Here is a 23628-nt window from a genome sequence, read left to right as displayed (position 1 = left end):
ACTATGCCCACTAATGTATAAAATGTCAGTTCTTGCCACAAGGAAGAGAGGGAAGATGCTTTTGTGGTCATTGTGTGCAGGAAACCATCCCTTCCCCCCCCCCCAACCTCTTCAAGAACAAGCACACGCAAGCGGTGGACATTTGAGGTGAAGGTTGGAGCTGCTTTGAAAGGATGCGAAGCAGTTCAAGAGTGGCCAACGTGGCGCCCTCCAAATCTTGGAGGTCTAGAAATCCCACCCTCTTTTACCATTGAAGCTGAACGATTAGCAGATTCAGGTCAAAGGAAAGTACTTTGCAGCACATAGTTGAACTATGGAACTCCATTCCGCAGGAGACAGTGAAGACCCCCCCTCCACCTTGGATGAAGCATCACAGAACAACTGATAAAGTGGAGGATGAATCCACCACCAATGCATTTTTATTCCATCAGTGACACTCTGCAGAATATACCTGGAGAGGCACTGGGCAATACCTCAACAGTCAGATCTGAAATAGCTTTTCATGTTCTATTCAAGAGGACCAATTTATTACAAACCATCATATATGCAATGAAGCTCTCCTTTGTTTTAGATGGAAAATAGTGGTGGAGAGGTAATCGGACAACGAGGTGGAAGGGGAAGGGTGAAGGTTTTTCCTTTTTGCTTACAAAGGCAAGCTAATTTGTCTTTATTTGCATCGTCCTAGGCAGGGGTTGGCAAAGTTTTTTGTGGCTTGGGCTGGTTCACGCAGACACTGCGGTGGGCTGGAGAGAGAGTGTGTGTATGTATGTATGTATGTATGTACCGTATGTATGTATGTATGTATGTATGTATGTATATACAGTGGTGCCTCGACTTACGAATTTAATCCGTTCCAAAGGCACCTTCGTAGGTCGAAAAATTCGTAAGACGAAAAGCGCCATTGGAAACACGATTTCCCATAGGAATGCATTGGAAATGGAAAAATTTGTAAGTCAAAGCAACCCCATCTAAAAATTCGCAAGTCGAAAAAACTATCTAAAACCGCCGTGGTTTCCGTTCAGATGTCGAGAAATCCGTAAGTGTGCGGCCATTTGCCCCATTTGTAAGTTGAAAAATTCGGTTGTCGAGTCGTTCGTAAGTCGAGGTACCACTATATATATATATATATATATATATATATATATATATATATATGCACAGACGTGCAAATGCTATTTCTGGCACTCCTTCTGGCATGGAGGAGGCATGTGCGGCTTCACATTGGCTGCAGGAGCTTCCTGCAGCCAATGGGAAGCCAGCTAGCGTCGCAGAAGGCAGTCCCTGCTCTGCTCCATGCTGGTTTAGCGTGGCACACAGGAGCTGACTGAGCGGGCGGTGGGGGTCCTTGGGTCAGTTAAACGACCCCCATGGGTTGCTTGTGGCCCATGGGCCTTAGGTTGCCAACCCCTGGTCCAAAGTCTCCAGCACAGGGTGTGCCATGGGTGCCCAGGCACCCCTTAATGGTGTTGTTAAATGGGGATTGTGGCAAAGGAGAGGGGAGAGTAGCTACCTCAGCTCCCACAACCTGTGGAGAAGCAGTGGTGGGGTAGCCACAAAGCTGGAAGGGATGAAGGAGGGAAACAGACCGAGAGAGAGATGCAGGCAGCATGAAAGGCTGGGATGGACCTGCAGCTTCTGCCTGTTGTGTTTTTTTTTTATTGGCTCCCTTCCCTCTTCTTCCCTTACTGTTGCCGCTGGAAACAATCCCCACACCACACCAATTCCAGAGATGGTCGCAGGCAGAAGCTGCAGATTCATCCCAGCCTTTTTCTTCTGCCTGCATCTGTCTCTATCTCATGGCTCGTGTGTCTGCTCTGCTCACCACTTTTTATGGAGAGAGATCTGTGGGGATGAGAGGCATCTTTTGTGGCATGCAGGCAAGGAGGAGGAGAAGGAGCCCCCCCTGCCCTCCAGGTCCACCTTGCCTTTGGCACAGGTCTTTTTCTCTGCAGGAACAAAATCTCCTCTCTTGGCTTTTTGTCTGCTCTTGTGGTTGTTAACCCCTTTCTTCTTTACCTTTACCTTGCCTTTATTTGTTTGTCTTGTCATTCCCCCATCTTCCTTTTTCCTTCATTGAAATGGAAAGAAATTAATCTCCAGCATTCTCTAGGTTCTGGTGCCAAGCCAGTGGCGTAGCAAGGGGGGGGTGATGGGGGCGGGTCACCCGGGTGCCACCCTGGAGGGGGGGTGACACTCGGCACCCCCCCACTGGGAAACATTTATTTATTTATTTTCTGTTGCGTGAGATTTTTCAACTCTTCTTATATGTTCTTTCAATGCTGATTCCATATCTGAAGTCGGTTTTGTTCTGTAAGCCCTAGGTTTTTTTTTCAATTCATGTTTTTCAATTTTCACCAGAGCCAGAGCCGCAGCTGGGGGGGGGGGATCCACACCGGGTATCACCTGGGCTTGCTACGCCTCTGTGCCAAGTCCCTTGACGTTGTGACTGCTTGTTTACCTACCTAGTGCCATGTGCATTCCTTCAGTACCTTCCACATACTTGGCAGGCTCGGAGTCTTTTCTTTCCCCTGGAAAGATCCTGCTGAAACCACTTGTTGGCACTCATGACTAAAACATAACCGCTACCTTGCTGTTGTAACTCTGTGCGAGTAATGCCGGCAGATGAGATGGTTCCTCTGGAGGGCACCCTGTCAGGCACTTAATAAGTTTATTCATCAGTCAAACGGAGAAGCAGCCAGTCTGGTCTGATCTTCCCCTGGAAAGTTCCTCCTGAGTAATACAGGGAGCTTCTGTCATCCAGCTAGTCATGCCCAGCGCATTGATTTTGTGCGCTTCTCAGAGAAGCTCAGCTGTTGTCAATAGGAGGTAATTATTATCCAAACAGCAAGGCCTCGTGGGCTGTATCAACCATATTGCAACTGTAAAAACCATGTTCTTCGACCTCCAGCTGCACCGACTTGGTGCCAACACAGGCAGTCTGACAGCTCTGGTTTCCTGTGATCAGACAAGAGTAACTTGCACCGGTGGGGGGGGGGGGAACTTTACTGCATATAGGAAGCATACGACTAGCTGTTTGGTAGCTGTCAACAGAGCTGAGTTCAGCGTAGTCTGGTCTGATTTGTGTGATTTATATTAGGAAAGACAACAATCTGCTTACACACAAAGGGAGCAGACCTTAGAAGAGGGGTGGGGAATGTTTTCAGCCTTAAGGGCCACATTTCCTTCAGGGCAACATTCCAGGGGGCACAGGCTGGGGATGTGCCTCTCGAGTCTCCATCCAGGCTAGCAAGGCCTGAGGATCCCCATCCATGACTTGTATTATATCACTTTAAGAGTCATGGCACACACACCCCCAAACAAAAAAAATACTGGGAAGTGTAGTTTAAGGGTGATGAGAGTTGTTAGGAGACCCTATTCCCTCACAGAGATAGAGTGCCCAAAATTCCCTGGGAAGGGGAACTGAATTATTAAAGCACACTGGAAATGGTGGTTCTATGGGGGAAATAAGCATCTTCTAACAACTTCTGCATGGGTGGGCTGCACGATTGAGTTCCCCATAGGGAACGCCATTTTGCAGCTGATCCAGCAACATCTCTACCTGCCGCACACCTGATGTCACATATGACACCAGCTGTGTGGCAGATGGGTGTGGTTTTGGGGAAGTGGCCTCTTGGGTCAAATTGAGACCAGTGTTGGGCCAAATTTGGCCAATGGGCTGGAAGTTCCTCACCTCTGTTCTAAGTAGACATATTAATTCTGATGCTAAACAAACCGAGAAGTTTGGAATTTGAAAGACTTCTGAACAAGAGTTTCAAAGAATTTGGTTGTGGGATTTAAAAAAAACACAGCAACTAACAGAGAAACCTCTGTTTGCAGCTGCTGTGGGACATGGAATGACTTCTGGGTTGCAAAAGCAACCCATTATAGAATCATAGAATCATAGAGTTGGAAGAGACCACAAGGGCCATCCAGTCCAACCCCCTGCCAAGCAGGAAACACCATCAAAGCATTCTTGACATATGCCTGTCAAGCCTCTGCTTAAATACCTCCAAAGAAGGAGACTCCACCACACTTCTTGGCAGCAAATTCCACTGTCGAACAGCTCTTACTGTCAGGAAGTTCTTCCTAATATTTAGGTGGAATCTTCTTTCTTGTAGTTTGAATCCATTGCTCCGTGTCTGCTTCTCTGGAGCAGCAGAAAACAACCTTTCACCCTCCTCTATATGACATCCTTTTAAATATTTGAACATGGCTATCATATCACCCCTTAACCTTCTCTTCTCCAGGCTAAACATGCCCAGCTCCCTAAGCTGTTCCTCATAAGGTATCGTTTCCAGGCCTTTGACCATTTTGGTTGCCCTCCTCTGGACACGTTCCAGCTTGTCAGTATCCTTCTTGAACTGTGGTGCCCAGAACTGGACACAGTACTCCAGGTGAGGTCTGACCAGAGCAGAATACAGTGGTACTATTACTTCCCTTGATCTAGAAATACTCCTATTGATGCAGCCCAGAATTGCATTGGCTTTTTTAGCTGCTGCATCACACTGTTGACTCATGTCAAGTTTGTGGTCTACCAGGACTCCTAGATGCTTTTCACATGTACTGCTCTCAAGCCAGGTGTCTCCCATCCTGTATTTGTGCCTTTCATTTTTTTTTGCCCAAGTGTAGTACTTTACATTTCTCCTTGTTAAAATTCATCTTGTTTTCTTTGGCCCAGTTGTCTAATCTGTTAAGGTCATTCTGAAGTGTGATTCTGTCCTCTGGGGTATTAGCCACCCCTCCCAATTTGGTGTCATCTGCAAACTTGCTCAGGATGCCCTCAAGCCCATCATCCAAGTCGTTGATAAAGATGTTGAATAAGATTGATCATGTCTGCTCTGCAGGGCCAACTTAGCACGCCATCTTTGCAGAGAAAATATCGGCATTACACAACAAGCTATGGATGTATGCTAACGGGCAATGTTTCATTCAGTTTCTTAGCAACAAGCCACTTTAGTAAGCAAAAACAAAAAGCTTGCATTTTCCTCTTTAAGGCTGGGTTTGCAGTGTCTTTACTTTTCACAAGTTATGAATTGTGGCTGTCAGTCGGTTGCTGTTTGCACCGCAGCGAACTATCAAATCCACATGACAAGAAAAGCTTTGGTGACACCCAAGAGTCGCTACTTAGCCAAAGGTTTAGCTATTTCTGCCTTTCATTTGTGACATTTCTCATCACAAATGGGAACTTTCATAAAAGAAGAACATGGGGATGAGTGGAGGGGTGGTTATAGACTGGAAAAGTTCCTGTCAGTGTGGGACTTGCCAGGGAGTAGCCCAAGGCCCCACAGAATGAGTAAAGGGATAGACTGACTCGCCATATTCTGAAGAAAGAGATGCGAAAACATATCGCTACGGCTTCCCCAAAGAATTCTAGGCACTGAAATTAGGTAAGGGTGCTGAGCGCTGCTACAGGGGACCCCTATTCTCCCCAAAATACAATTCCCAGAGTGGTTTAACAATTCACCCCTCTTCACAGGAAAGTCTGGGAGTTGTTGCTCTGTGAGGGTAATAGGGGTGCAAACTGTATTGGGAGTGGGATTATATCTGCCCTGACAGAATCATGAGCTCCAATCATCATGAATGCACAATAAATGGAAATCTGGAAGGGTCCATAGTGGGGGTCATGTGGGGGGTGTAGATGCCAGGTTCCACTTGGGCCAAGAACATGACCTGAACCCCAACAGCACCAACAGAAAGCAAAAGTAAAATATCACTACAGGGGAGTTTGGAGGGATCTTATGCTCCGTGTCACATGTTCCAATATTCCCACGACGCAATCTGTGCTGGGTGGCCAGACTGCACAGAAATATAGGAATTTCTCAGAGCTCAAGCTGTCCACAAGTGCAAAGGCACATTTCCCCCCTTACATTTGATATTCTTTTTTTCTGCAGCGGCTGCCATTTCAGACGAGGGTACGAAGCTCCATTTCCCATGCTGTTGCCCGTATCCCCCCACCCACATTCCTGGCCACTGTCTCCCCAATTCACTGTGGTTTGGCAGGGAGGGGAAATCCAACCCAGATGCCATAGCCACTAAGTATCAATGCTCCCTGTCATATTAGATCACAGCTGGGGAAGCCCTTTTTGCAGCCTGAGGGCCACACTCCCTTCTGGGCAATCTCCCAGGGGCCATATGCCAGTGATGAGTGGGGCCAGAGGTAAAAGTGGGCAGGGCAATGAATGCATTTTTTAAAACAACGACAATGTATGTACAATAGGCTAGTTTCTGCACATGTCCACCAATTGGAGACATTAAGAGCTCAAGGACACATTCCAGCCTGGCAAAAACACTTGGGTCAGTGGTGGGTGTTTGGCCTGGCCTGGGCCCTGAGGGCCACATTTGGGCCTTGCACCAGAGTTTCCCCATCCCTCCTTTGGAGGAGTCCTCTGAAAAATTCACATTCCTTTAGGAAATGCCCTCCCTCCAGGCCTCCTTAGTAAAAAAGAAACTAAAATCATTCTCTATGGATTAGACAGGGATGTGGTGAGCACAGCATTGCGCAAAGCAAGGAACAGGCTCCCCTGCTGTGCCTAGAACAGAGTTGCATTTTCTTCTGCCACTAGGAGGAGGGGGAGCTCAATGAAGCACCTTTTTTGGGGGGGCGGGGCAGCATTTGGTAGCCTAACTTTTTCCCTTCTCTGCTGGCCAAGGCTGGGTTATACACGGCTGCTTCCAGAAGAACAGCCCAAAGGAAGGCTGGGAAACCTGTAGCTCTCCTGATGTTGTTAGGCTGTACTGCGTGAACCACAGAATTGTAGATTTGGAAGGGAACCCAAGGGACATCTAGTCCAGCAATGCAGGAATCGCAGCTGAAGAATCCTTCATGGTCTGTGCTCAATATGGTCTTGGGGAGGTTGCATGTAATCCTGTTTTCATTCTGTTCACACATCTAAAAGTTTTGGGGCAGACATGCTGCTGCTTTGGCCAAATCAGTGCATGTTCTGAAACTTCTTGCTGGAATCCTGTCACTTATACAACCAATGTCTGGGCTTTTTCTTCTTCTTCATTTTCGTTGAGCTATAATACTGGGGGCCCCCTCCAGACAGCAATAGTGTGGTAATGGTGGGGAAGAATCACAGAAAAACTAACAAAACAGAATGATGTGCGGACGGTCCAGTATAAACCCATCACTTATGCACAATTATTGAATTAAGGATATGAGACAGAATGAACACCAACAGTCTTTAGGGGTCCCAAGTCACACCATACAAGATCAGGGGCGTAGCCAGGATAAAAATCAGGGGGGGCAAGGGGGGCCAAGGGGCGGGGGGAGGGGCCACAGCGGGGCAAGGAAAGCTCCCTTCTCCCTTGCCAGCTTTCTCTTCTCCTGCCCCGGCGATCGCGGAGGGGGAGGAGGGGATCGGAGCAGCCCAATTTCGGGCTGCTCCGACTCCCTCCTCCCCCTCTGTGATCGGCAGGGGCGAGGGGGCGCCAGGATCAGCCCGAACTCGGGCTGCTCCGACTCCCTCCTCCCCCTCCGCGATCGGCAGGGGCGAGGGGGAGCCAGGATCAGCCCGAAATCGGGCTGCTCCGATCCCCTCCTCCCCCTCTGCAATCGCCGGGGAAGGTGGAGGGAAAGCCCCAGAGCCGCGCAAAGCGGTTGCCTGGCTTCCCCTCCGCCCACTCCACAGCCAGCCAGGGAGACGGCACTGGGCGGGCAGCGGGGCAGGCTGGCCAGCGGCCCTGCTTCTAGGGGGGGCAATTGCCCCCTCCTGCCCCCCTGCCTACGCCCATGTACAAGATGTTCCCACCAGGCCATTTTGTGAAAAACAGGAACAAGGTTGGGCAACTGGTTGTCTCATGGACACTGAGACAAAGAAGTCAGAAAGCTTTTTTTGTTTTAAAACAAATAAAGCAGTTGAATGGCAAAAAATGGTTTCCCCAATCCCTGAAAATTCATTGATTTCCCCCATTTCATTCCCCTGTTCACCACCACCTCCTGAAGTTCACTGGAAATGTTACCTGTGGAAACTTTCAACCCAGCTAGATTGCAAATGAATTGGTACATTTTAATTGCATTATATTTTTAAAGATGTAACCTGCCCTGGGTGAAGGGCAGTTACTGAATAATAATAATAATAATAATATTTATTATTTGCACCCCGCCCATCAGGCTGAGTCTCCCCAGCCACTCTGGGCGGCTCTCAATCGAGTACAGTATTAAAACAATACAGCATTAAAAATTAAAAACTTCCCTAAACAGGGAAGACATCTACCTTCAGATGTCTTTTAAAAATAGGATAGCTGCTTATTTCCTTGACATCTGATGGAAGGGCGTTCCACAGGGTGGGTGCCATTACCGAGAAGGCCCACAAAATGATGATGGTGGTCACAACTCCTCCACTAACTGGGTTTGTTGCAGGCTGAACCCCTGGACTCGTGATCCTGCAAACGTTTTGTTTGCTTCCTTGTCTGTATTGATCAGCTGTACTGGGCTGAGTCATTGGTCAGTGTACCTCCCTGACTAGACTAACAGAATCATAGAACTGTAGAGTCATTAATCTCCTTTCTTGTATCTTGAATCCATTGGTTCTAGTCCTATCCTCCAGTGCAGCAGAAAACAAGCTTGCTCCATCTTCATGTGACAGCCCTTCAGATATTTGGCTATCATATCACCTCTCAGTCTCCACTTTTCCAGGCTAAGCATACCCAACTCCCTCAACCATTCCTCACAAGGCTTGGTGTCCAGACCCTTTATCTTCTTGGTCACCTTTCTCTGCACTCAGACAGGTGCGCGGATCGGATTTTTATGGGTGTAAAAACCCAGGAGTAATTCTTCCAAGGCACATTCCCCATTAGTGAGAGAGATCATACTGTCTTACTGTCAACATGTTGCAAAAGGAAAACTGCCGATATTTGCAAAGCCTCCTTTCTTTCTGCAAAAATGGATAATGCAGATCTTTTCTGCAAAAGGATAATGTTGCCCTATCCCCACCCTCCCCCGGGGGCTTGCAGTTATAAACATGTCCTTTCCTGGACTTGCGCAGTGTGTAAAAAGTGACGGTTGTACAGCATCAGGAGGAGGGTGGGGGAGAAAAAAAAGGCCACAGTCATCTCAAGGTGCTTTTGTTTTTTAATACGTTGACAATAGTCAAGAGAGAAAGAATATACAACAGCTAAAATTTCCACACACACACAGTTTTAAGGCCACATTGAAAAAAAGATGAAAGAACTTAAGGCTTCTCTAAAAGGGGCAACTCATAGGATGCCATGGCATGAACACTGAGTTGGAAACAGTCCAGATAACCTGATTTACCCATAGGGAAATCTCTCAAGCAACAGCCTCCCAAGCTTTTTTAAAAAAGGAGCCAGTGCCCCATACTTTTTTGCTGTTGCCATCGTTGTTTGTTAATGGCAACCTACATAAACCCCCCCCCCCCCACAAAGCACGCTCCATTTCCTTGTCTGGCATATTTCCCCAGCAAATCTAAAGGTGCTGTTCTTAAACAAAGCAACGCCAACCACCTCCTTCCATCAAGGGTGATTCTAATCACAAACTGAACCAAAAGACAACTCATTTTTTATTACAATATACAAATACGGCACAATGAACTGTGCCGGGTAAAAGATCGCTCTGCTATCAGAGGCACCTGTACAGTATCTTGCTGTTTATTTGGCAAGTTCTAATACTTATAAGTTTTCTTTCTTTGTCTTTTTATTTTAAATTACTAAGAGAGAAAGAAAAAAGGAAAGAAAGAGAGAGAATTTGCATAGATTGTACATTCAGCTATTTCCCCCCACTTTCCCCAAACCCTCTTTTCTTGTTTTCATTAGGTAAACACGTTTCAAAGTATTAGTGAGGTAGTACCTTTGGTAGCAAAATAAGGTAACCAAGGCAAAAACAATTGGGCAGGAAAGTGAGAGAATGAAAACAGGTGTTTTTGGGGAGGAAACTGCAAGGATGGAGCCCCCCCTGCAGGGTCTGGGATGATGGGAGTTGTAGTCCAGCAATATCTGAAGGGCCCCAGTTCTCCCCACCATGCCTGATTAACAGCATTTGAATTTTTCAAGAAAAACAGATGACATAAACTGCTACCGTGATACTAAGCTGGAAAATACATACATATATATATTTTCAATGCTTCGGAATGAAGTGCAAAGGGCCGCCTCTGAAGCATCAGGAATCAGGGGAGAGGGGAAAGTAAAGAATATTTTGCATTACATAAGGACTCTTACAGCTGCCTAATGAAAGGAACATAGGAAGCTGCCTTATATTGAGTTAGACCACTGGTCCATCAAGCTCAGCATTGTCTACACTGACTGGCAGTGGCTGTCCAGGGTTTCAGAGAGGTTTTGCTCCCAGCTTTACCCGGAGATGCCAAAGATTGAACCTGGGACCCTCTGCGTGCAAAGCAGAGGATCTACAGCTGAGCTAAGCTTTCCCTATGCTGCTCAGTGATATCTTGGGGTTTTGTGCTCCCTGGAAGCTCTTGAAACACCACAAAGGTTCCTTGCATGAGTTCAAACATGTTACATTCTGCATGGAGGTGTTGTAGCATAAGAGCTGATGGGTAGGTGGCATGAAAGTGGAGCGCCCAGAACGGTCTAAAGAATTTGGCTCAGATCCTGCACATGGTTATGTGCCCGTTGAGCCGTAGATCTCATTCTTCTGCCAGTGTGCAAAGAGTTTCATCCACAGGGTGCTGATGTGCTAAGAATGAGCGGATGTTGCAGGCAAGCAGAACCTGGTGGACTCAGCAGTTACTTTCCCGTCCGTTCAGCCTACAGATGAAGCTTTTGGGAATCCCGGTGTGGGGCTTCACCTGTGTGCTAGAAGCTCCAGGAGGTGGATCTGTTTCCACAGTTCACATAACCAAGGAGTCCAGCTCAAGATGCGTCACAGTCTACTGGGAGCAACTGTTGGGGATTGCTGCATGCTGAGTGATCTGCACCTTAGCTTTAGGAAGCTGCCTTGACCTGAGACGCTCAAGGAGAGGGATGGACAGCTTGGGCAGATTTGCATATGCATCATTCCGCGCTCAGTGAGCACAACCTGAAGCAATGACCCGAGCATGGGAAATGCCTGCCAAACATCAAACGCCATTGGCTCACATCAACTCAGTACAGTTGTTTTCAAGGAAGACCACTTGAGTGCAGCTCAGAGAGTGATGAACATGGATGAATGAATCAGCCCCACAAGGCTGGATTGCAAGATGGAAATCTGGGTTTTCCTTGTTTTAGCATGAGAATGATGTTCTCCTGGTCTTCTGCTAGGACTTGGGACGGTTCTCCAGCTGAAGGAGAGAAGGTCTTCTTACAGAAGCACCTGAGCCATGGACAGGGAAACCCATGGCCCTCCAGATGTTATTGGACTCGATAACAGGGACAATGGCAGAGATGATGGAAGCACTATGTGGACCTATAGGACTGTGGTTTTCTAGGATTCTGATAGACATGGATGGGTACACTGATACGAGCAGCTGCTACCTTTGACTGGACAATTTCTGACGGAATGGGTTCCATCCTCTCTCCCCTCTTTTATCAGCAATTGGAACATCTAGCTTTTCTTTTTTTGTAGTCAGAATTCTTATTTGAGTGGAAATCAAGAAGGCAGGAAAAGGGAAGGGGGAGAAATGAGATGTCTTTTTGTTTTGTTTTGTTTTTTTTAAAAAAGGCCTTTTCTTAATAAAGGCAGCTTTCGTTAGTAAGATAAGATAATCTCCAAGCTGCACAAGCAGCACCTACTAATTAGTCATTGACTAAAAATACAAATAAATACCTAAAACCGCCCTCCTATGTAGCCTCCTTTGCTGCCAGCTCTAAACATTTAATGCTCTGCCTTCATGCCAGCACAGCTGACACGGCAATTTCAAAGTCCAAAGCGAACGGTAGTAGCTTTAAACCAAAGAAGGATGGTGAAAGGAAAAACATTAGCAAGCCACTGGAAACTCAGAAGTTTCTTTTTTCTTTTTTATGGTCACCATTGCAGTTGTTTTAAAAGGGAATTTAACTGATTCTTGCGACGTGCTTCTTCTGTCATCAGGCTCTTACAGAACAGTGCAAGTCTGTGCAGGTCTACTCAGAAGGAAGCCCCATTAAACTAATTGGGATTGAGGCTGCTTCCAGGGTACCAGTTTACTGACCCACCCAACCTGGTCATTCGTTCTGCTTTGTTTGTGGGGTAGGTTAGGTGACGTGGTCTTAAAGCAAATGTTATCCAACGCTTTCCAATGCAATTTGCCACCACTTTCCTTATCTCAAGGAAGTTCAGTTTGGGGTGGGACAGGGGGAGCTGGTTTATCACACAGGACCCTCCCCATCAATTACAATTGCACAACCTGAATTTGCCAGTATGTGACTGAATCCCACAGCAGAACAATGGCAGTCTGGAAGTGCCCTTACGCACAGGGTTGCACTCGAGTAGGCCTGAAAGTTTTACACAGGCACAAAATTGGGGGGGGGGAAGAGAAGAGAAAGAAACCTTTTTAGAAAAAAAATACATTAACTAGCTATTTTTACACAAACACACCCACCTGTATATGTAGATTGCACAACTTATGCCAAAGAGCTTAGCTAGAAATTAATTGGATTAAAATGCCATTTGAATGTTAATAGAATCTATACTTTTTCCTCAGTGTTTGGCTGCCTGGGGACCAAATGATAGGCTACCAGCTCCCAAAAGTGGAAAAACGACTGTGCTGAAGGCCTGCTAAAATGTCACAGGTAAAATGCATAAATGCACTCCAGGGGGCACTGCTCTCCCTCCTATGGAGGAGCAGCTTTTAACACTAGCCCTAAAGAGTCATTTGTGAGATTGCCCCACCAGTCTCAGCCTTGATTCCCATGTGCCTGCCTTCTTGCTGACAACCATTCTTGGGGGGTGGGGGGCACAGTGCTGTCATCTTCCTCCTCCTCCTCCTTGCCCTCAGTAGAAATTTATCAGGGAGGAAGATGGGGACAAGACTAGAATGAGTTGCCACTGCCTTGCACTGGCGCCACCTACTGCTGATCTTCCTTCCTGCCTTGCGCCCTACCCAGGATTCCCTCTTGTAACCACCTAAAATCAGAATATTGGAAACTGCCTGGAAACCAAGCCTACATGAAGCCAGCCCAGGGTTGACTGCTCTGACCGGCAGCAGCTCTTGAGGGTCTCGGGCAGAGAGACTCCTTATCCATCACCAGCTCCCTGTAACTTGAGGATTAAGCACAGGCTGGTGGGAGTAGTTGAACTCTTTCCCCGTTATCACTATATAATAATAATAATAATAATAATAATAATAATAATAATAATAATAATAATTTATTATTTATATCCCACCCATCTGGCTGGGTTTCCCCAGCCACTCTGGGCAGCTCCCAACCGAATATTAAAAACACAATACAGCATTAAACATTAAAAACGTCCCTAAACAGCTGCTATTCCCCTGCCTGAAACCACTTCTTAAAAATGCTGGGGTGGAGGAAGGGGTTTCTTCCCACTGGGGCTCTCTGCAAGCGTTTTGTAGTCTGCTATGACAAATATTCAACTCTTGTGAGTTGTGTGTGTCAGACTGAAATAAATAAATTGTTCCATACATAACAAAAGGGGGATGGGGAGCCCCAAGTCCATGCCAGTGAAAAACATGGCTTGGCATAGTGATAATGTCAACACTTTTGCTAGGCTGCTGTGGGAATGCTTTGGGAAGTGACGGCATGGGGAGTGATGGCAATTTCAGCATTTGCTACCGGCTGCCATTTTGCTACTCATTTCCCATCTATTTATCAGCTATGTGTGTGTGTGTGTGTGTGTGTGTTAAAATAGCCAACACACCTCAGATTGAGGTTTTAAATAATCTCTAGTCTTGATACTGCACCCGCGCTAAAAACTTAAGACATATTTTAAAAACTGGTTTCCTTCTCTCCACACCTTCCCGGAGCTTAAAATGACAGTCCTCCGATGAAATTAGCTGGGGACCCTCCGTACCACTTCCAGGAACTACGCGAAAACTAAATTGTACGTTTTCTTGAAGGATGCCTGGCAGTTAATCCACTTCGAAACCAGCCCAAGTTTTGGAGGGCAGGAGGATAATGTCACAAGAGCAACCAAGTTAAATTCCCTTTTAAAAGCCAGTGAAGGGATGCGTACCCTGTGCTACCTCAAACGGCCGTCGGGTTTAACGGGGCCCAGCTCAGATTTTGGGTCTGGGCTGAGTGAACTCCAAGACGTCTGGCTACAGGCCTGCATGACTGGGCAGGAGGTGGGGCCTGTGCTGCAGATATCTACAGCTGACCACATGCCCCCCACCAGTTTGTCCACCCAGTTCTCCAGCTTGCTGCCAGTAAGGGCTGCATTCTTCTTTGCTTGGTCCACCTGCGCATCGTCGATGGGGATATTCAGAACCGGGTTGAGGCCTTGGAAACTCTGCTCCATGTAGGCGTTTTTTGGCGGTCCGCTGTGCAACCTCGTGGCTTCTTCTGTAAAAACAACAAACCGAAATCCAAAGTTGAGACGCTTCACATCAATCTGACCTTCAGATCAAAACTACCATTAGCACACTCTGCGTAGGGCTGCCATTCAAAACCATTTGGTGGTTTAGTGTGGCTGCATCTACCCTTTGGAACTCCCTGCCTCTTGATATCAGGCAGGCACCTTCACTGTGCTCTTTCTGGTGCACGCTAAAAACATTTTTGTTTAGATAAAGCTACCCAGATGTTTATAAAGTTGACATGAGTTTTAATCTGCTTTTAATCTATTGCTATCTTAAATTTTTTGAACGTCTTAAATTACTGTTGTTAATTTTTCTTGGTGATAATTTTACTGCTTTTCATTTTTTTGGTAAACTGCTTTGAGTTCCCTTTGACAAATCAAGCAGTGTATAAATTTTACGAAATAAATGAAACATGTGTAAAAGTAACCATAGACCACGCCTCCTAATGAAATATTGGCACAGTGTGTAGCAATATAAAAATGGGAACGCCCCCTCCATTAAAAGCAGTACAGGGCAATCATTGGAATGGTTGGATACTCAGAACATAAGTGCCTGCTGGATCAGGCCTATGGCTCATCGAGTCCAGCATCCTGTTCTCATAGTGGCTGAACAATTGCTGTGGGAAACTAACAAGCAGGATTCAAGCATGGGAGCCCTCTCCCCTCCTGTGGTTTCCAGCAATTGGGACTCTGAAGCAATGCTGCCTCCAAGTTCCATAGTTTAACTTTGCACTCTGTGAAGAAGTGCTTGCTTTTATCTGTCCTGAACTGTCTAACATACAGCTTCACTGAGTGTCCACGGTGCTACATGAAAAGTGCTTAAAACTGCCTATAGGAAACTAGCTGGGATTTTAGCCTTAAAATTCACATATGGAAATTGGGATAGAGGTGGCGGGGTTAATGGATTTCCCCACAGCCTAGACTTGATGCCAGGAAGGGACTCGTTGGACTCTGCCAAAACATACATACCACCTCCAGGGCAAAATGCCTTCATTCAAGAAGGCCCTCTCAGACTTGGAGGACTATCCTGTGTGTTCCAATGGGTCTGTGGGCCAGGAATGACATACTAGTGTCTACAATTCCTGCCACGTCGCCTGTGTAATTTGCAACTTGTGCCAATTATCTAAGCTCTTCCTTTTGTGCAAGGAGGTAACGGTTTGACCGTCTGTTGTAAATTGGTTAAGACTCTGTCTCCCTGGCTTGGACATTCTTTGTGGTTCCCTGAGACTTAAGTTTTATATTTTGAGGTGACCCCCTCCGTTTGCAAGCCCCACCCCGCCAACCCCGATTATTCAGTTATATTAAATATACTGTTTCTGTCTGGCTTATTATGGCATTGATCATATAATTTTGCTTGCAGTCGAATTATTCAGATGGCATGAGCTCTCACTGTAGGCACCTGCTGGATCAGACCAAGGGCTTATCTAGTCCAGCATCGTGTTCTAATAATAAAATAATAATAATAATAATAATAATAATAATACTGTAATAATAATAATAATAATAATAATAATAATAATAATAATTTATTTATACCCCGTCCTTCTGGGTGGGTTCCCCCAGCCACTCTGGGCGGCCTTCCAACAAAATATTAAAATACAGAAATCCATCAAACATTAAAAGCTTTCCTAAACAGGGCTGCCTTGAGGTGCCTTCTAAAGGTCTGGTAATTGTTATTCTCTTTGACCTCTGGTGGGAGGGCATTCCACAGGGTGGGTGCCACTATCGAGAAGGCCCTCTGCCTGGTTCCCTGTAACGTGGCTTCTCGTAGCGAGGGAACTGCCAGAAGGCCCTCGGCACTGGACCTCAGTGTCCGGGCAGAACGATGGGGGAGGAGATGCTCCTTCAGGTATACTGGACCGAGGCAGTTTATGGAAGCCCACAAGCTGGACGTGGGCACAACTGAAATGTCCCCACTTGCGAATCCCAGCAACTGTCATTCGGAGGCAGGCTGCCTCTGACATGGCCGGTCCAGACCTCCTTTTGTGCCACGCCCTCCATCACACTGCCCTCACTCTGAATAGCCCCATTTTGACATGATCCTTGGGTGGAGTGGGGTGGGAGAAATCACTGTGGCTGAAGAAGTTTACGGAAAATGAGCTACCTTCTCCCCATCCTTTAGTTCTGCCCTATTATTTATCCTTCATAAAAGGCGGATCTCATTATACTGCTCTTTGGATCTAGAGGTGCGTAGTGATTTTCTGTGTGTGGCAGCCTTGGCATTGTTCACAAAATATCAGAAAAATGGCTCTTGGAGATGTCCTAATTTTTCTGTCAGTTTCATAGCATTTATCTGGCATTAGAAGTAAGTTTAAGTAACGCAAGTGGTGGCAAAGCGAAAAAAATGCTTTAAAAAAGGAAGGAAAAAGAAAAGAAAAGAAAGCTAAGAGGCTTTATAACAATTTTTCGCATGCAGCATAATGTTTCTGAACTGCAAGGTCTTGGAGAGGGGCACACTCAGAAGCTCGCACTGCGAATGCTCTTCTAAACTTCTGCTCTAATCTCAGTGTGCCTCTTGAAATCATGTCTCCTTTTCCACGATATTCCAACTGTGCAGATCACGGGCAGGGAACTTCAGGCTCCCAAATGTGGCCCTTCAGACCTCTCTGTCTGGCCATTGGGGCTCTATCAAGGCCACATAGCCTCTTGGGCCACATCTTGAACTGCCCCTCCTTTGTCCCGCTCCTTTTTCCTTCTTCCCTGGCTGTGAAATGTGTCCTGGAACCCTGATAATGCCTCCTGCTTGCCTGGATGGCACTTAAGAGAGGGGTGGCGGTGTCACGGTGCAAAGAAACTATCATAATAAAATTATTTATATGCCACCCATCTGACTGGGTTACCCAAGCCACTCTGGGCGGCTTCCAACAAACGAAAACGCAGTAAGACGTAACAAACACTAAAAACTTCCCTACACAGGGCTGCAGAACAAAGGCAAAATGTACACACATCGCTCTGCCTCCTTGCACTTCTGGCCTCATCCATCTGGTAGCCTTGGAAAGATGGAAATGAAAATGGGAGTGGGAAAGGAATGGAGTGTCCTGGAAGAGGGCATGCCTGTCTGCTTGAACAGGAGCACTTGAAACTGCAACAGATCCCCCTTCTATATCTGCATTTTAGATGACAGCACTGCACATTGGTTCCTTCGTATAATCTGTACCCAAAGCCGCCCCTTGCACCTTGAGTGGCACCAGTACAATAAATAATAGAAGGGCAATGTTTTCCCCCAGTAATGAACTCCTTCCTCAAGTTAGTAGAATACTCCTTAATCTCTGTAGTCATTATCAAAGCGCTTGACTCTAAGAGGAACTAATGAAGTACGTGCGTGGCTCTTCTGCTGAAATTAAGGAAAGTTAACGGTGCTTTAACTTTGTTTGGACTGCATCCTGTGTTGTGCTGAGAAGCAGTCATCATGCATCAGATCAAAGGCTCGTCTAGTCCAGCATCTTTTTGTCCTACGGTGGCCAACCAGATGCCTCTGGGATGCTGTCATGAGTTGCAGGGGCTCATTCGCCAGCACTCTGGCCTTTAAAGAGGCCTTGGTCCCCTACCACAAAGCAGCAAGCAAGGAATGGCTTCTGAGGAATCCTTGCTTGGATTCCTGCGCTGGAAGGAGCTAGGCAGTGCCCTCCCATTCACCTGCCTGATGGGAAGGGAGGTGTACAGCTGTCTCAGACAAAATAGAAAGGACAGGAAACCTCTGCCACATTCACACCACACATTTAAAGCAGCATGATACCACTTTAGATGGTCATGGCTTCCCCCAAAGAATTATGGGAGCCGTAGGTTGTTAAGGGTGCTGAGGGTCCTTCGCAGACTGCTGCTCGCCTCGCAGAATGACGATTCTCAGCGTGGCTTAACATGGTGGCTTAACTGTGAGGGGGATTGGGGCCCCCTAACAGCTCTGATCAGAAGGTCAGCGGTTCGAATCCCTGTGACGGGGTGAGCTCCCGTTGCTTGGTCCCAGCTCCTGCCAACCTAGCAGTTCAAAAGCATGTCAAAATGCAAGTAGATAAATAGGTACCGCTCCAGCGGGAAGGTAAACGGCGTTTCTGTGTGCTGCTCTGGTTTGCCGGAAGCGGCTTTGTCATGCTGGCCAAATGACCTGGAATCTGTACTCAGGCTCCCTCGGCCAATAATGCGAGATGAGCGCGCAACCCCAGAGTTGGTCACGACTGGACCTAATGGTCAGGGGTCCCTTTACTTTTACCTTTAACAGCTCTCAGCACCCTTAACAAATTAGCACTCCCAGGATTCTTTGTGGCATGTCACGATTCTTTAAAGTGGTATCATACTGCATTAAACGTATGGTGTGGATGTGACCCAGGAGGATGCAAACAGCCTCAGAGAAGTGGGACAGTGGAAACAGGCCGGAATAGTTAGGCCTGTGAAGCAACAGACCTGAAATAAATCTGTCCTTGCAGCAGCCCCGACAGGAGTCAGGGCCTTCTTTGACTCCTTAGGTGTGATACGGAACATGCTTTTGCTGACATCTCTCCCCCCCCCCCCTGATTGCAGCACAGAAACCAACAGGCAGAATGTGTTCATCGTCTGCTATTACTCTTCAGCTGCATGCTTACTTAAACATTTATATATGCTAAATGAAGTGTTAATTGCTGCTTATCAATTTTTTAGCATGTTGCAGTGATATTATATGTCTTATTATGCATTGTTACCATATCATTGTATTTAGACTTTGTGAACTGCTTTGAGCAGTGATCTGCTTGAGGAAAATGTGATATGTAAATAAACTGACAATGACAAAACAACGACAATTCAGAGGCAATTCCCCCCCCCCACCTGATCCTGGAGGTAGCATGTATCCCTCATGACTAGCAGCCGTAGATAAACCTTACGTTCCATTGTATTTCCTTAATTCCCTTTTAATGCAATCTAAGCTGATGGCCACCATCATGTCATGAGAAAAATAAGAAGAGGCTTTCTGGATCAGACCCAAGCCCCATCTTAGTTAAGCACCTGTGGCCAAGCCGTAATTGCAAATAATGGTTTGGTTTGCAAAAATGACTTACCTTGCTTGATGCTTTGCCTGTTGGAAAATGTCAGAGGAGAGACCAGGAATTTGGTTTCCGCTACAGGGACCCAGTGATGCAGGATCTTAACAGTCCAGATTCCCGGGCGGAGAGGCAAATTCAACGGCGGCTTGTAGTGAGTAAACTCTGCGCTGGATTCTATTAGGATATCATACGTGGCGGCGATGGTGTTTGTGGGGTCCACCCAGATGACAGTAACAGTGACGTTGGGGCCCTTGCCCCACTTCTGCATGCCGATTGGCTCATCCATGGGCCCAATGAGTCCCCCAAAGTTCCGGAATATTCTCTCCTTAGCATCCCAGTCGGTTCCAATCTGAAGGGTAAACAGAAGCATTGCACATCAGGTAATGCTGAAAGAAGCAACCAACTGCTTTAAAAATCAATGTATTCTGTTCTATTTTTGTAATTGTCGCATTGGATGGCTGCTGCAAAGTTGCTCCATCCCACTTTTTTTTGGGGGGGGGGATTATCTTCGAAGGTAGAGATAAGTGGAGCTAAATGATTGACAGAGGCAGCCAGTAGCCATCCTTTCTGTGCATCTGTGAATGCAATCTCTGCCTCCAATGCTAGGGACCAGAGATGGGGTTCTGTGGGGTTGCGGGGAGTCAAAGACCAATTACTATTCCTGCAGCAGGGTCCTCGTCTCCAGCACCCTGGGACTACCCAATCAGCATGAAGGGGGAGCTTTTGTACAACTGAGAAGAAGTGCTTTCACCTTTTGTGCTCACTGGAGCCAGACTGAAAGGAGGCAAGTCAGTCCCTGAGGACTGGCTCCTAGAGTCACTCCGGAACAGGCAAGTGGCAATAACATTGAGGAGGTGGAGCTGTTCTGTTCTGTAGTTTCAAAGCTAAGCATTTAGGAATGCCAGAAACAAAAGGTGTGTGAGTTTCAAGAGAATGGTGTGCAATTTCTGTGACATACAAGGGAAACACAACTTGATTTTCCCTGAAACACTCAAAATGATTTCCTCATATTTTGATGGCATCTGTCTGTCTCAAGAGACAATGGAGTGCACTTCTGGGGATGAAGCCAAACCGCTGCATTAACAGCACAGAAATGACCTCTCTGAGGAGCAAGCCAAGGCAGCGTGTATGGAGGCCCTGGGCTACCCAGACAACAAGACCCTCTTCTTATTCTTGCTCATGTGGTCCAAAGAAAAGCAGAGCAATACGTCTGGCACCAGCCTGGCTGCAGGAGTTGCCGGAAGAAGGCGTACAAGGGACCATCCTATTGTCTTAGGGACTCCACTCTGGGTTTGTGTAGGGTTTAGCCTAGGCATCCCCAAACTTCGGCCCTCCAGATGTTTTGGACTACACTTCCCATCTTCCCCAACCACTGGTCCTGTTAGCTAGGGATCATGGGAGTTGTAGGCCAAAACATCTGGAGGGCCGCAGTTTGGGGGTGCCTGGTTTAGCCTTTTCTTCTCCCAAATATATGCCACAAGGCAGTGGAAGTTTAGGATCAGAGTTTCTGCTTCTCCTACCGGTACATGAGATGGGCTACCTTCTCAGGCTGACAAGCCCCATCTGCCCCAGTTATATGTACATAGAAAATAGTAGATCTAGTACAAAGCCAGCGCATCATTGCAAGGCATCCCTAATTATTATTAATGCAAAATCATAGGATCATTGTATAAATATAGAAAGCTGTATGGTCTCAGAAGGGGGTGTGGCTATGAGGGGGTCACAGCTGTGACTTAACATGAAGGGGACCTGCACTTCTTCTACATTTGCCACTGCATTACTTCTGAGGACCCTTCATAATCCTTGTTGGAACTAAAGCACCAATGCTTGTAATACGTTACCTGCAGGTTACCTGCTCAGCCTGGCACCACCTGGAACAGCTTCAACTGATTTTTTTTTTAATGCCCAGTAGGTGGTGGCAGGAATGAAGGGAAGAATCACAGAACAACAAGTTTCTGTATAGAACTACACTGATTTACAACAAACCACAAACATGTAACAGACTTTACATTTTCTTAGCTGTTCTCTCCCCCCTCACCCCAATGTTTCAGTTATGCTTCCAAATCAGTTGCAGTTTTCCTCTGAAGAGGTGGTGGTGGTGGGTTAGGGTGCTTCTTAACTCCCTGCTGAGCTTTTACATCACTTATTCCGGTCCCTGCTTGGGTTTGCACTTAAAATTTGCCCAAGATAAATTATGCCTTGATTACTAGCTTGTGTCTCATTGCTCACCACAAACGGGGACCATTAGGTCCACACAGAAGACACTAATTGCCTGCCGCCCAGTTCACTTTGTTCTCTGTGATGAATTACAACTGCTAACGAGGCTAGAAACAAACTTTTTTCGAGTTCCGCTGATAAGGCTTAGTGCAGAAGTCCCTGAATGCCTAAATGAAATCCAAGTCCATCTTTCGCCTTCTCTTTGGACAGATGCCATCTTTCTCAAAAAACAAACAAACAAAAAACCCAAACTCAAGTGAAGAGGTGATACCTACGTCACATGGAATTAACCTCTTATTGGGAAACTGCCACCCTTTGGAAGTTGTTGGACTCAAACTCCCAACAGCCACAGCCAACGCCAACATGGCTGACAATGAATGGTCATGGGAGCTATAGTCCAGCAACATCTGGAAGGCCATAGGCCAGGCATCCCCAAACTTCGGCCCTCCAGATGTTTTGGACTACAATTCCCATCATCCTTGACCACTGGTCCTGTTAGCTAGGGGATCATGGGAGTTGTAGGCCAAAACATCTGGAGGGCTGCAGTTTGGGGATGCCTGCTGTGATGGATCCCCCACCTCACTACTTTAACCTCAGAGGCTCTCCCTGTGCTTCTCCACAAACAGGAGAAAAAAAAAACCCCCAGAGTCCAAATAGGACTTGTCTCCAGAGTACCTCAGGCTCTGCGTTCGAAACCTATGGCCACCAGTGGGGTCTCCCTCCCTGGGATCCCTACTGCTACAGTGTGCCTCTCCCTTAGGCAACTATGTGGCTCCTTCGGCTTCGCTAACCAGCCCTTTGTATGACAGGAGAAACAGCAAACAGTTTCCTCTTCCCCAGGAAAGCTTTGTTCTCCCCTCTTTGTCACACCTCTGAAGGTACTGAGACACTGCCGAGTCAGTGAACGTTTAAGCACATTTAACTTTATTATTTAACTTATAAACATGAGTTTCTTTGGTTCTTAAAAGCACATATCTTCTTTTTATTTAACACAGTTTTCTTCATACAGCTCCTGCATCCCTCTTTAACACTCTACTCTCTACCAACTCCCTAACTCCCAACTGCCAACTGCCTAACCACCTCTCCCTCAAATTAACTCCCTCCCATTCCTTTTAAAACCCTGGCAGTCCCGCCCCTCAGGAATGGAATGTGTCATTTATCCAGGAGGTTGGGGTTTAACTCTCTGCACCCTGGAGTTCTTTTGCCCACCAGGCCAATCCGTCACATTTTCTCCCCTCCCCCGAAAACCCTTGCGCAGGCATACTCAAAAATACCAGAGTAATGCCGAAGCAGGGAGATAGAGTCGGGAATTCCCTGGCTTACCTTCCCCCCAGGTGCGCTGTTTACACAACCCTGTGTTGCAACTCTCAATTCCCCTGCGAAACTTACACCTATACCTGAAGTTAAAATAGACTTCAGATATACACACTTACATATGCACTATACACATTAACATTTCAAAAGAAATAGAATGCATTTTCCCAACAATACCCACCTATGTATATATAGTGTAAAGTTAAACCTTTCCTTCTATTCAAAAATCAGGGTATTTCCTAAAAATTATACACTAAACATTTATGTGTCCCAACCAAAACAGAATTGATTCCATACCATCAAAAACATTTTCTACCTTCAAGCATCCTTTAAATACATTGCTGCCTTAAAAAGATCAAGTTGTCACCTTCAACAAAAGCACAATAGATTCTCCCCAAACGATGAAGGCACTCGTACTCAGCAATTCTTCCTGCGGCACCTAATAAATAAAAAGAAACCCTCCTCCCACCAGTCAACAATGACTTTTGAAGGAATAAGTCTCAATAAGTGGCGCATAAGAGTGTCTTTAGCTGCATTAGTTAGTGGGACTCCTGACGACTCTGCATTGGAAGAAAACTGTTGCAGTTTAACACATTTTTTTTTCTCCTCCTGCCGCGTCGCTTTTCCTTCATTGCGCTGCCCTGGCCATGCGCTGAGTAGATCTTCTGCCTTGAACTG

General features: G+C 46.5%; 1 protein-coding gene across 1 annotated transcript in view; it reads right to left on the bottom strand.

Moving 5' to 3' along the window:
• Window positions 1-12391: 12391 nt before the first annotated feature.
• The window catches only part of XYLT1 (xylosyltransferase 1), a 188971-nt gene continuing 177734 nt past the window's right edge, over window positions 12392-23628 (bottom strand). Inside the window, exons 11-12 of the mRNA XM_035130694.3 lie at window positions 19435-19768; window positions 12392-14394 (exon numbers count right to left, since the gene is read on the bottom strand). Of these exons, the coding sequence (XP_034986585.3) occupies window positions 14072-14394; window positions 19435-19768 (657 nt within the window). The 3' untranslated portion in view covers window positions 12392-14071. The remainder of the gene's footprint in view (window positions 14395-19434; window positions 19769-23628) is intronic.

Source organism: Zootoca vivipara, chromosome 13, assembly GCF_965207765.1.
Source record: "Zootoca vivipara chromosome 13, rZooViv2.hap1.1, whole genome shotgun sequence".
In the NCBI taxonomy this organism is placed as follows: Eukaryota; Metazoa; Chordata; class Lepidosauria; order Squamata; family Lacertidae; genus Zootoca; species Zootoca vivipara.
This window is presented reverse-complemented; position numbering and strand designations above follow the sequence as displayed.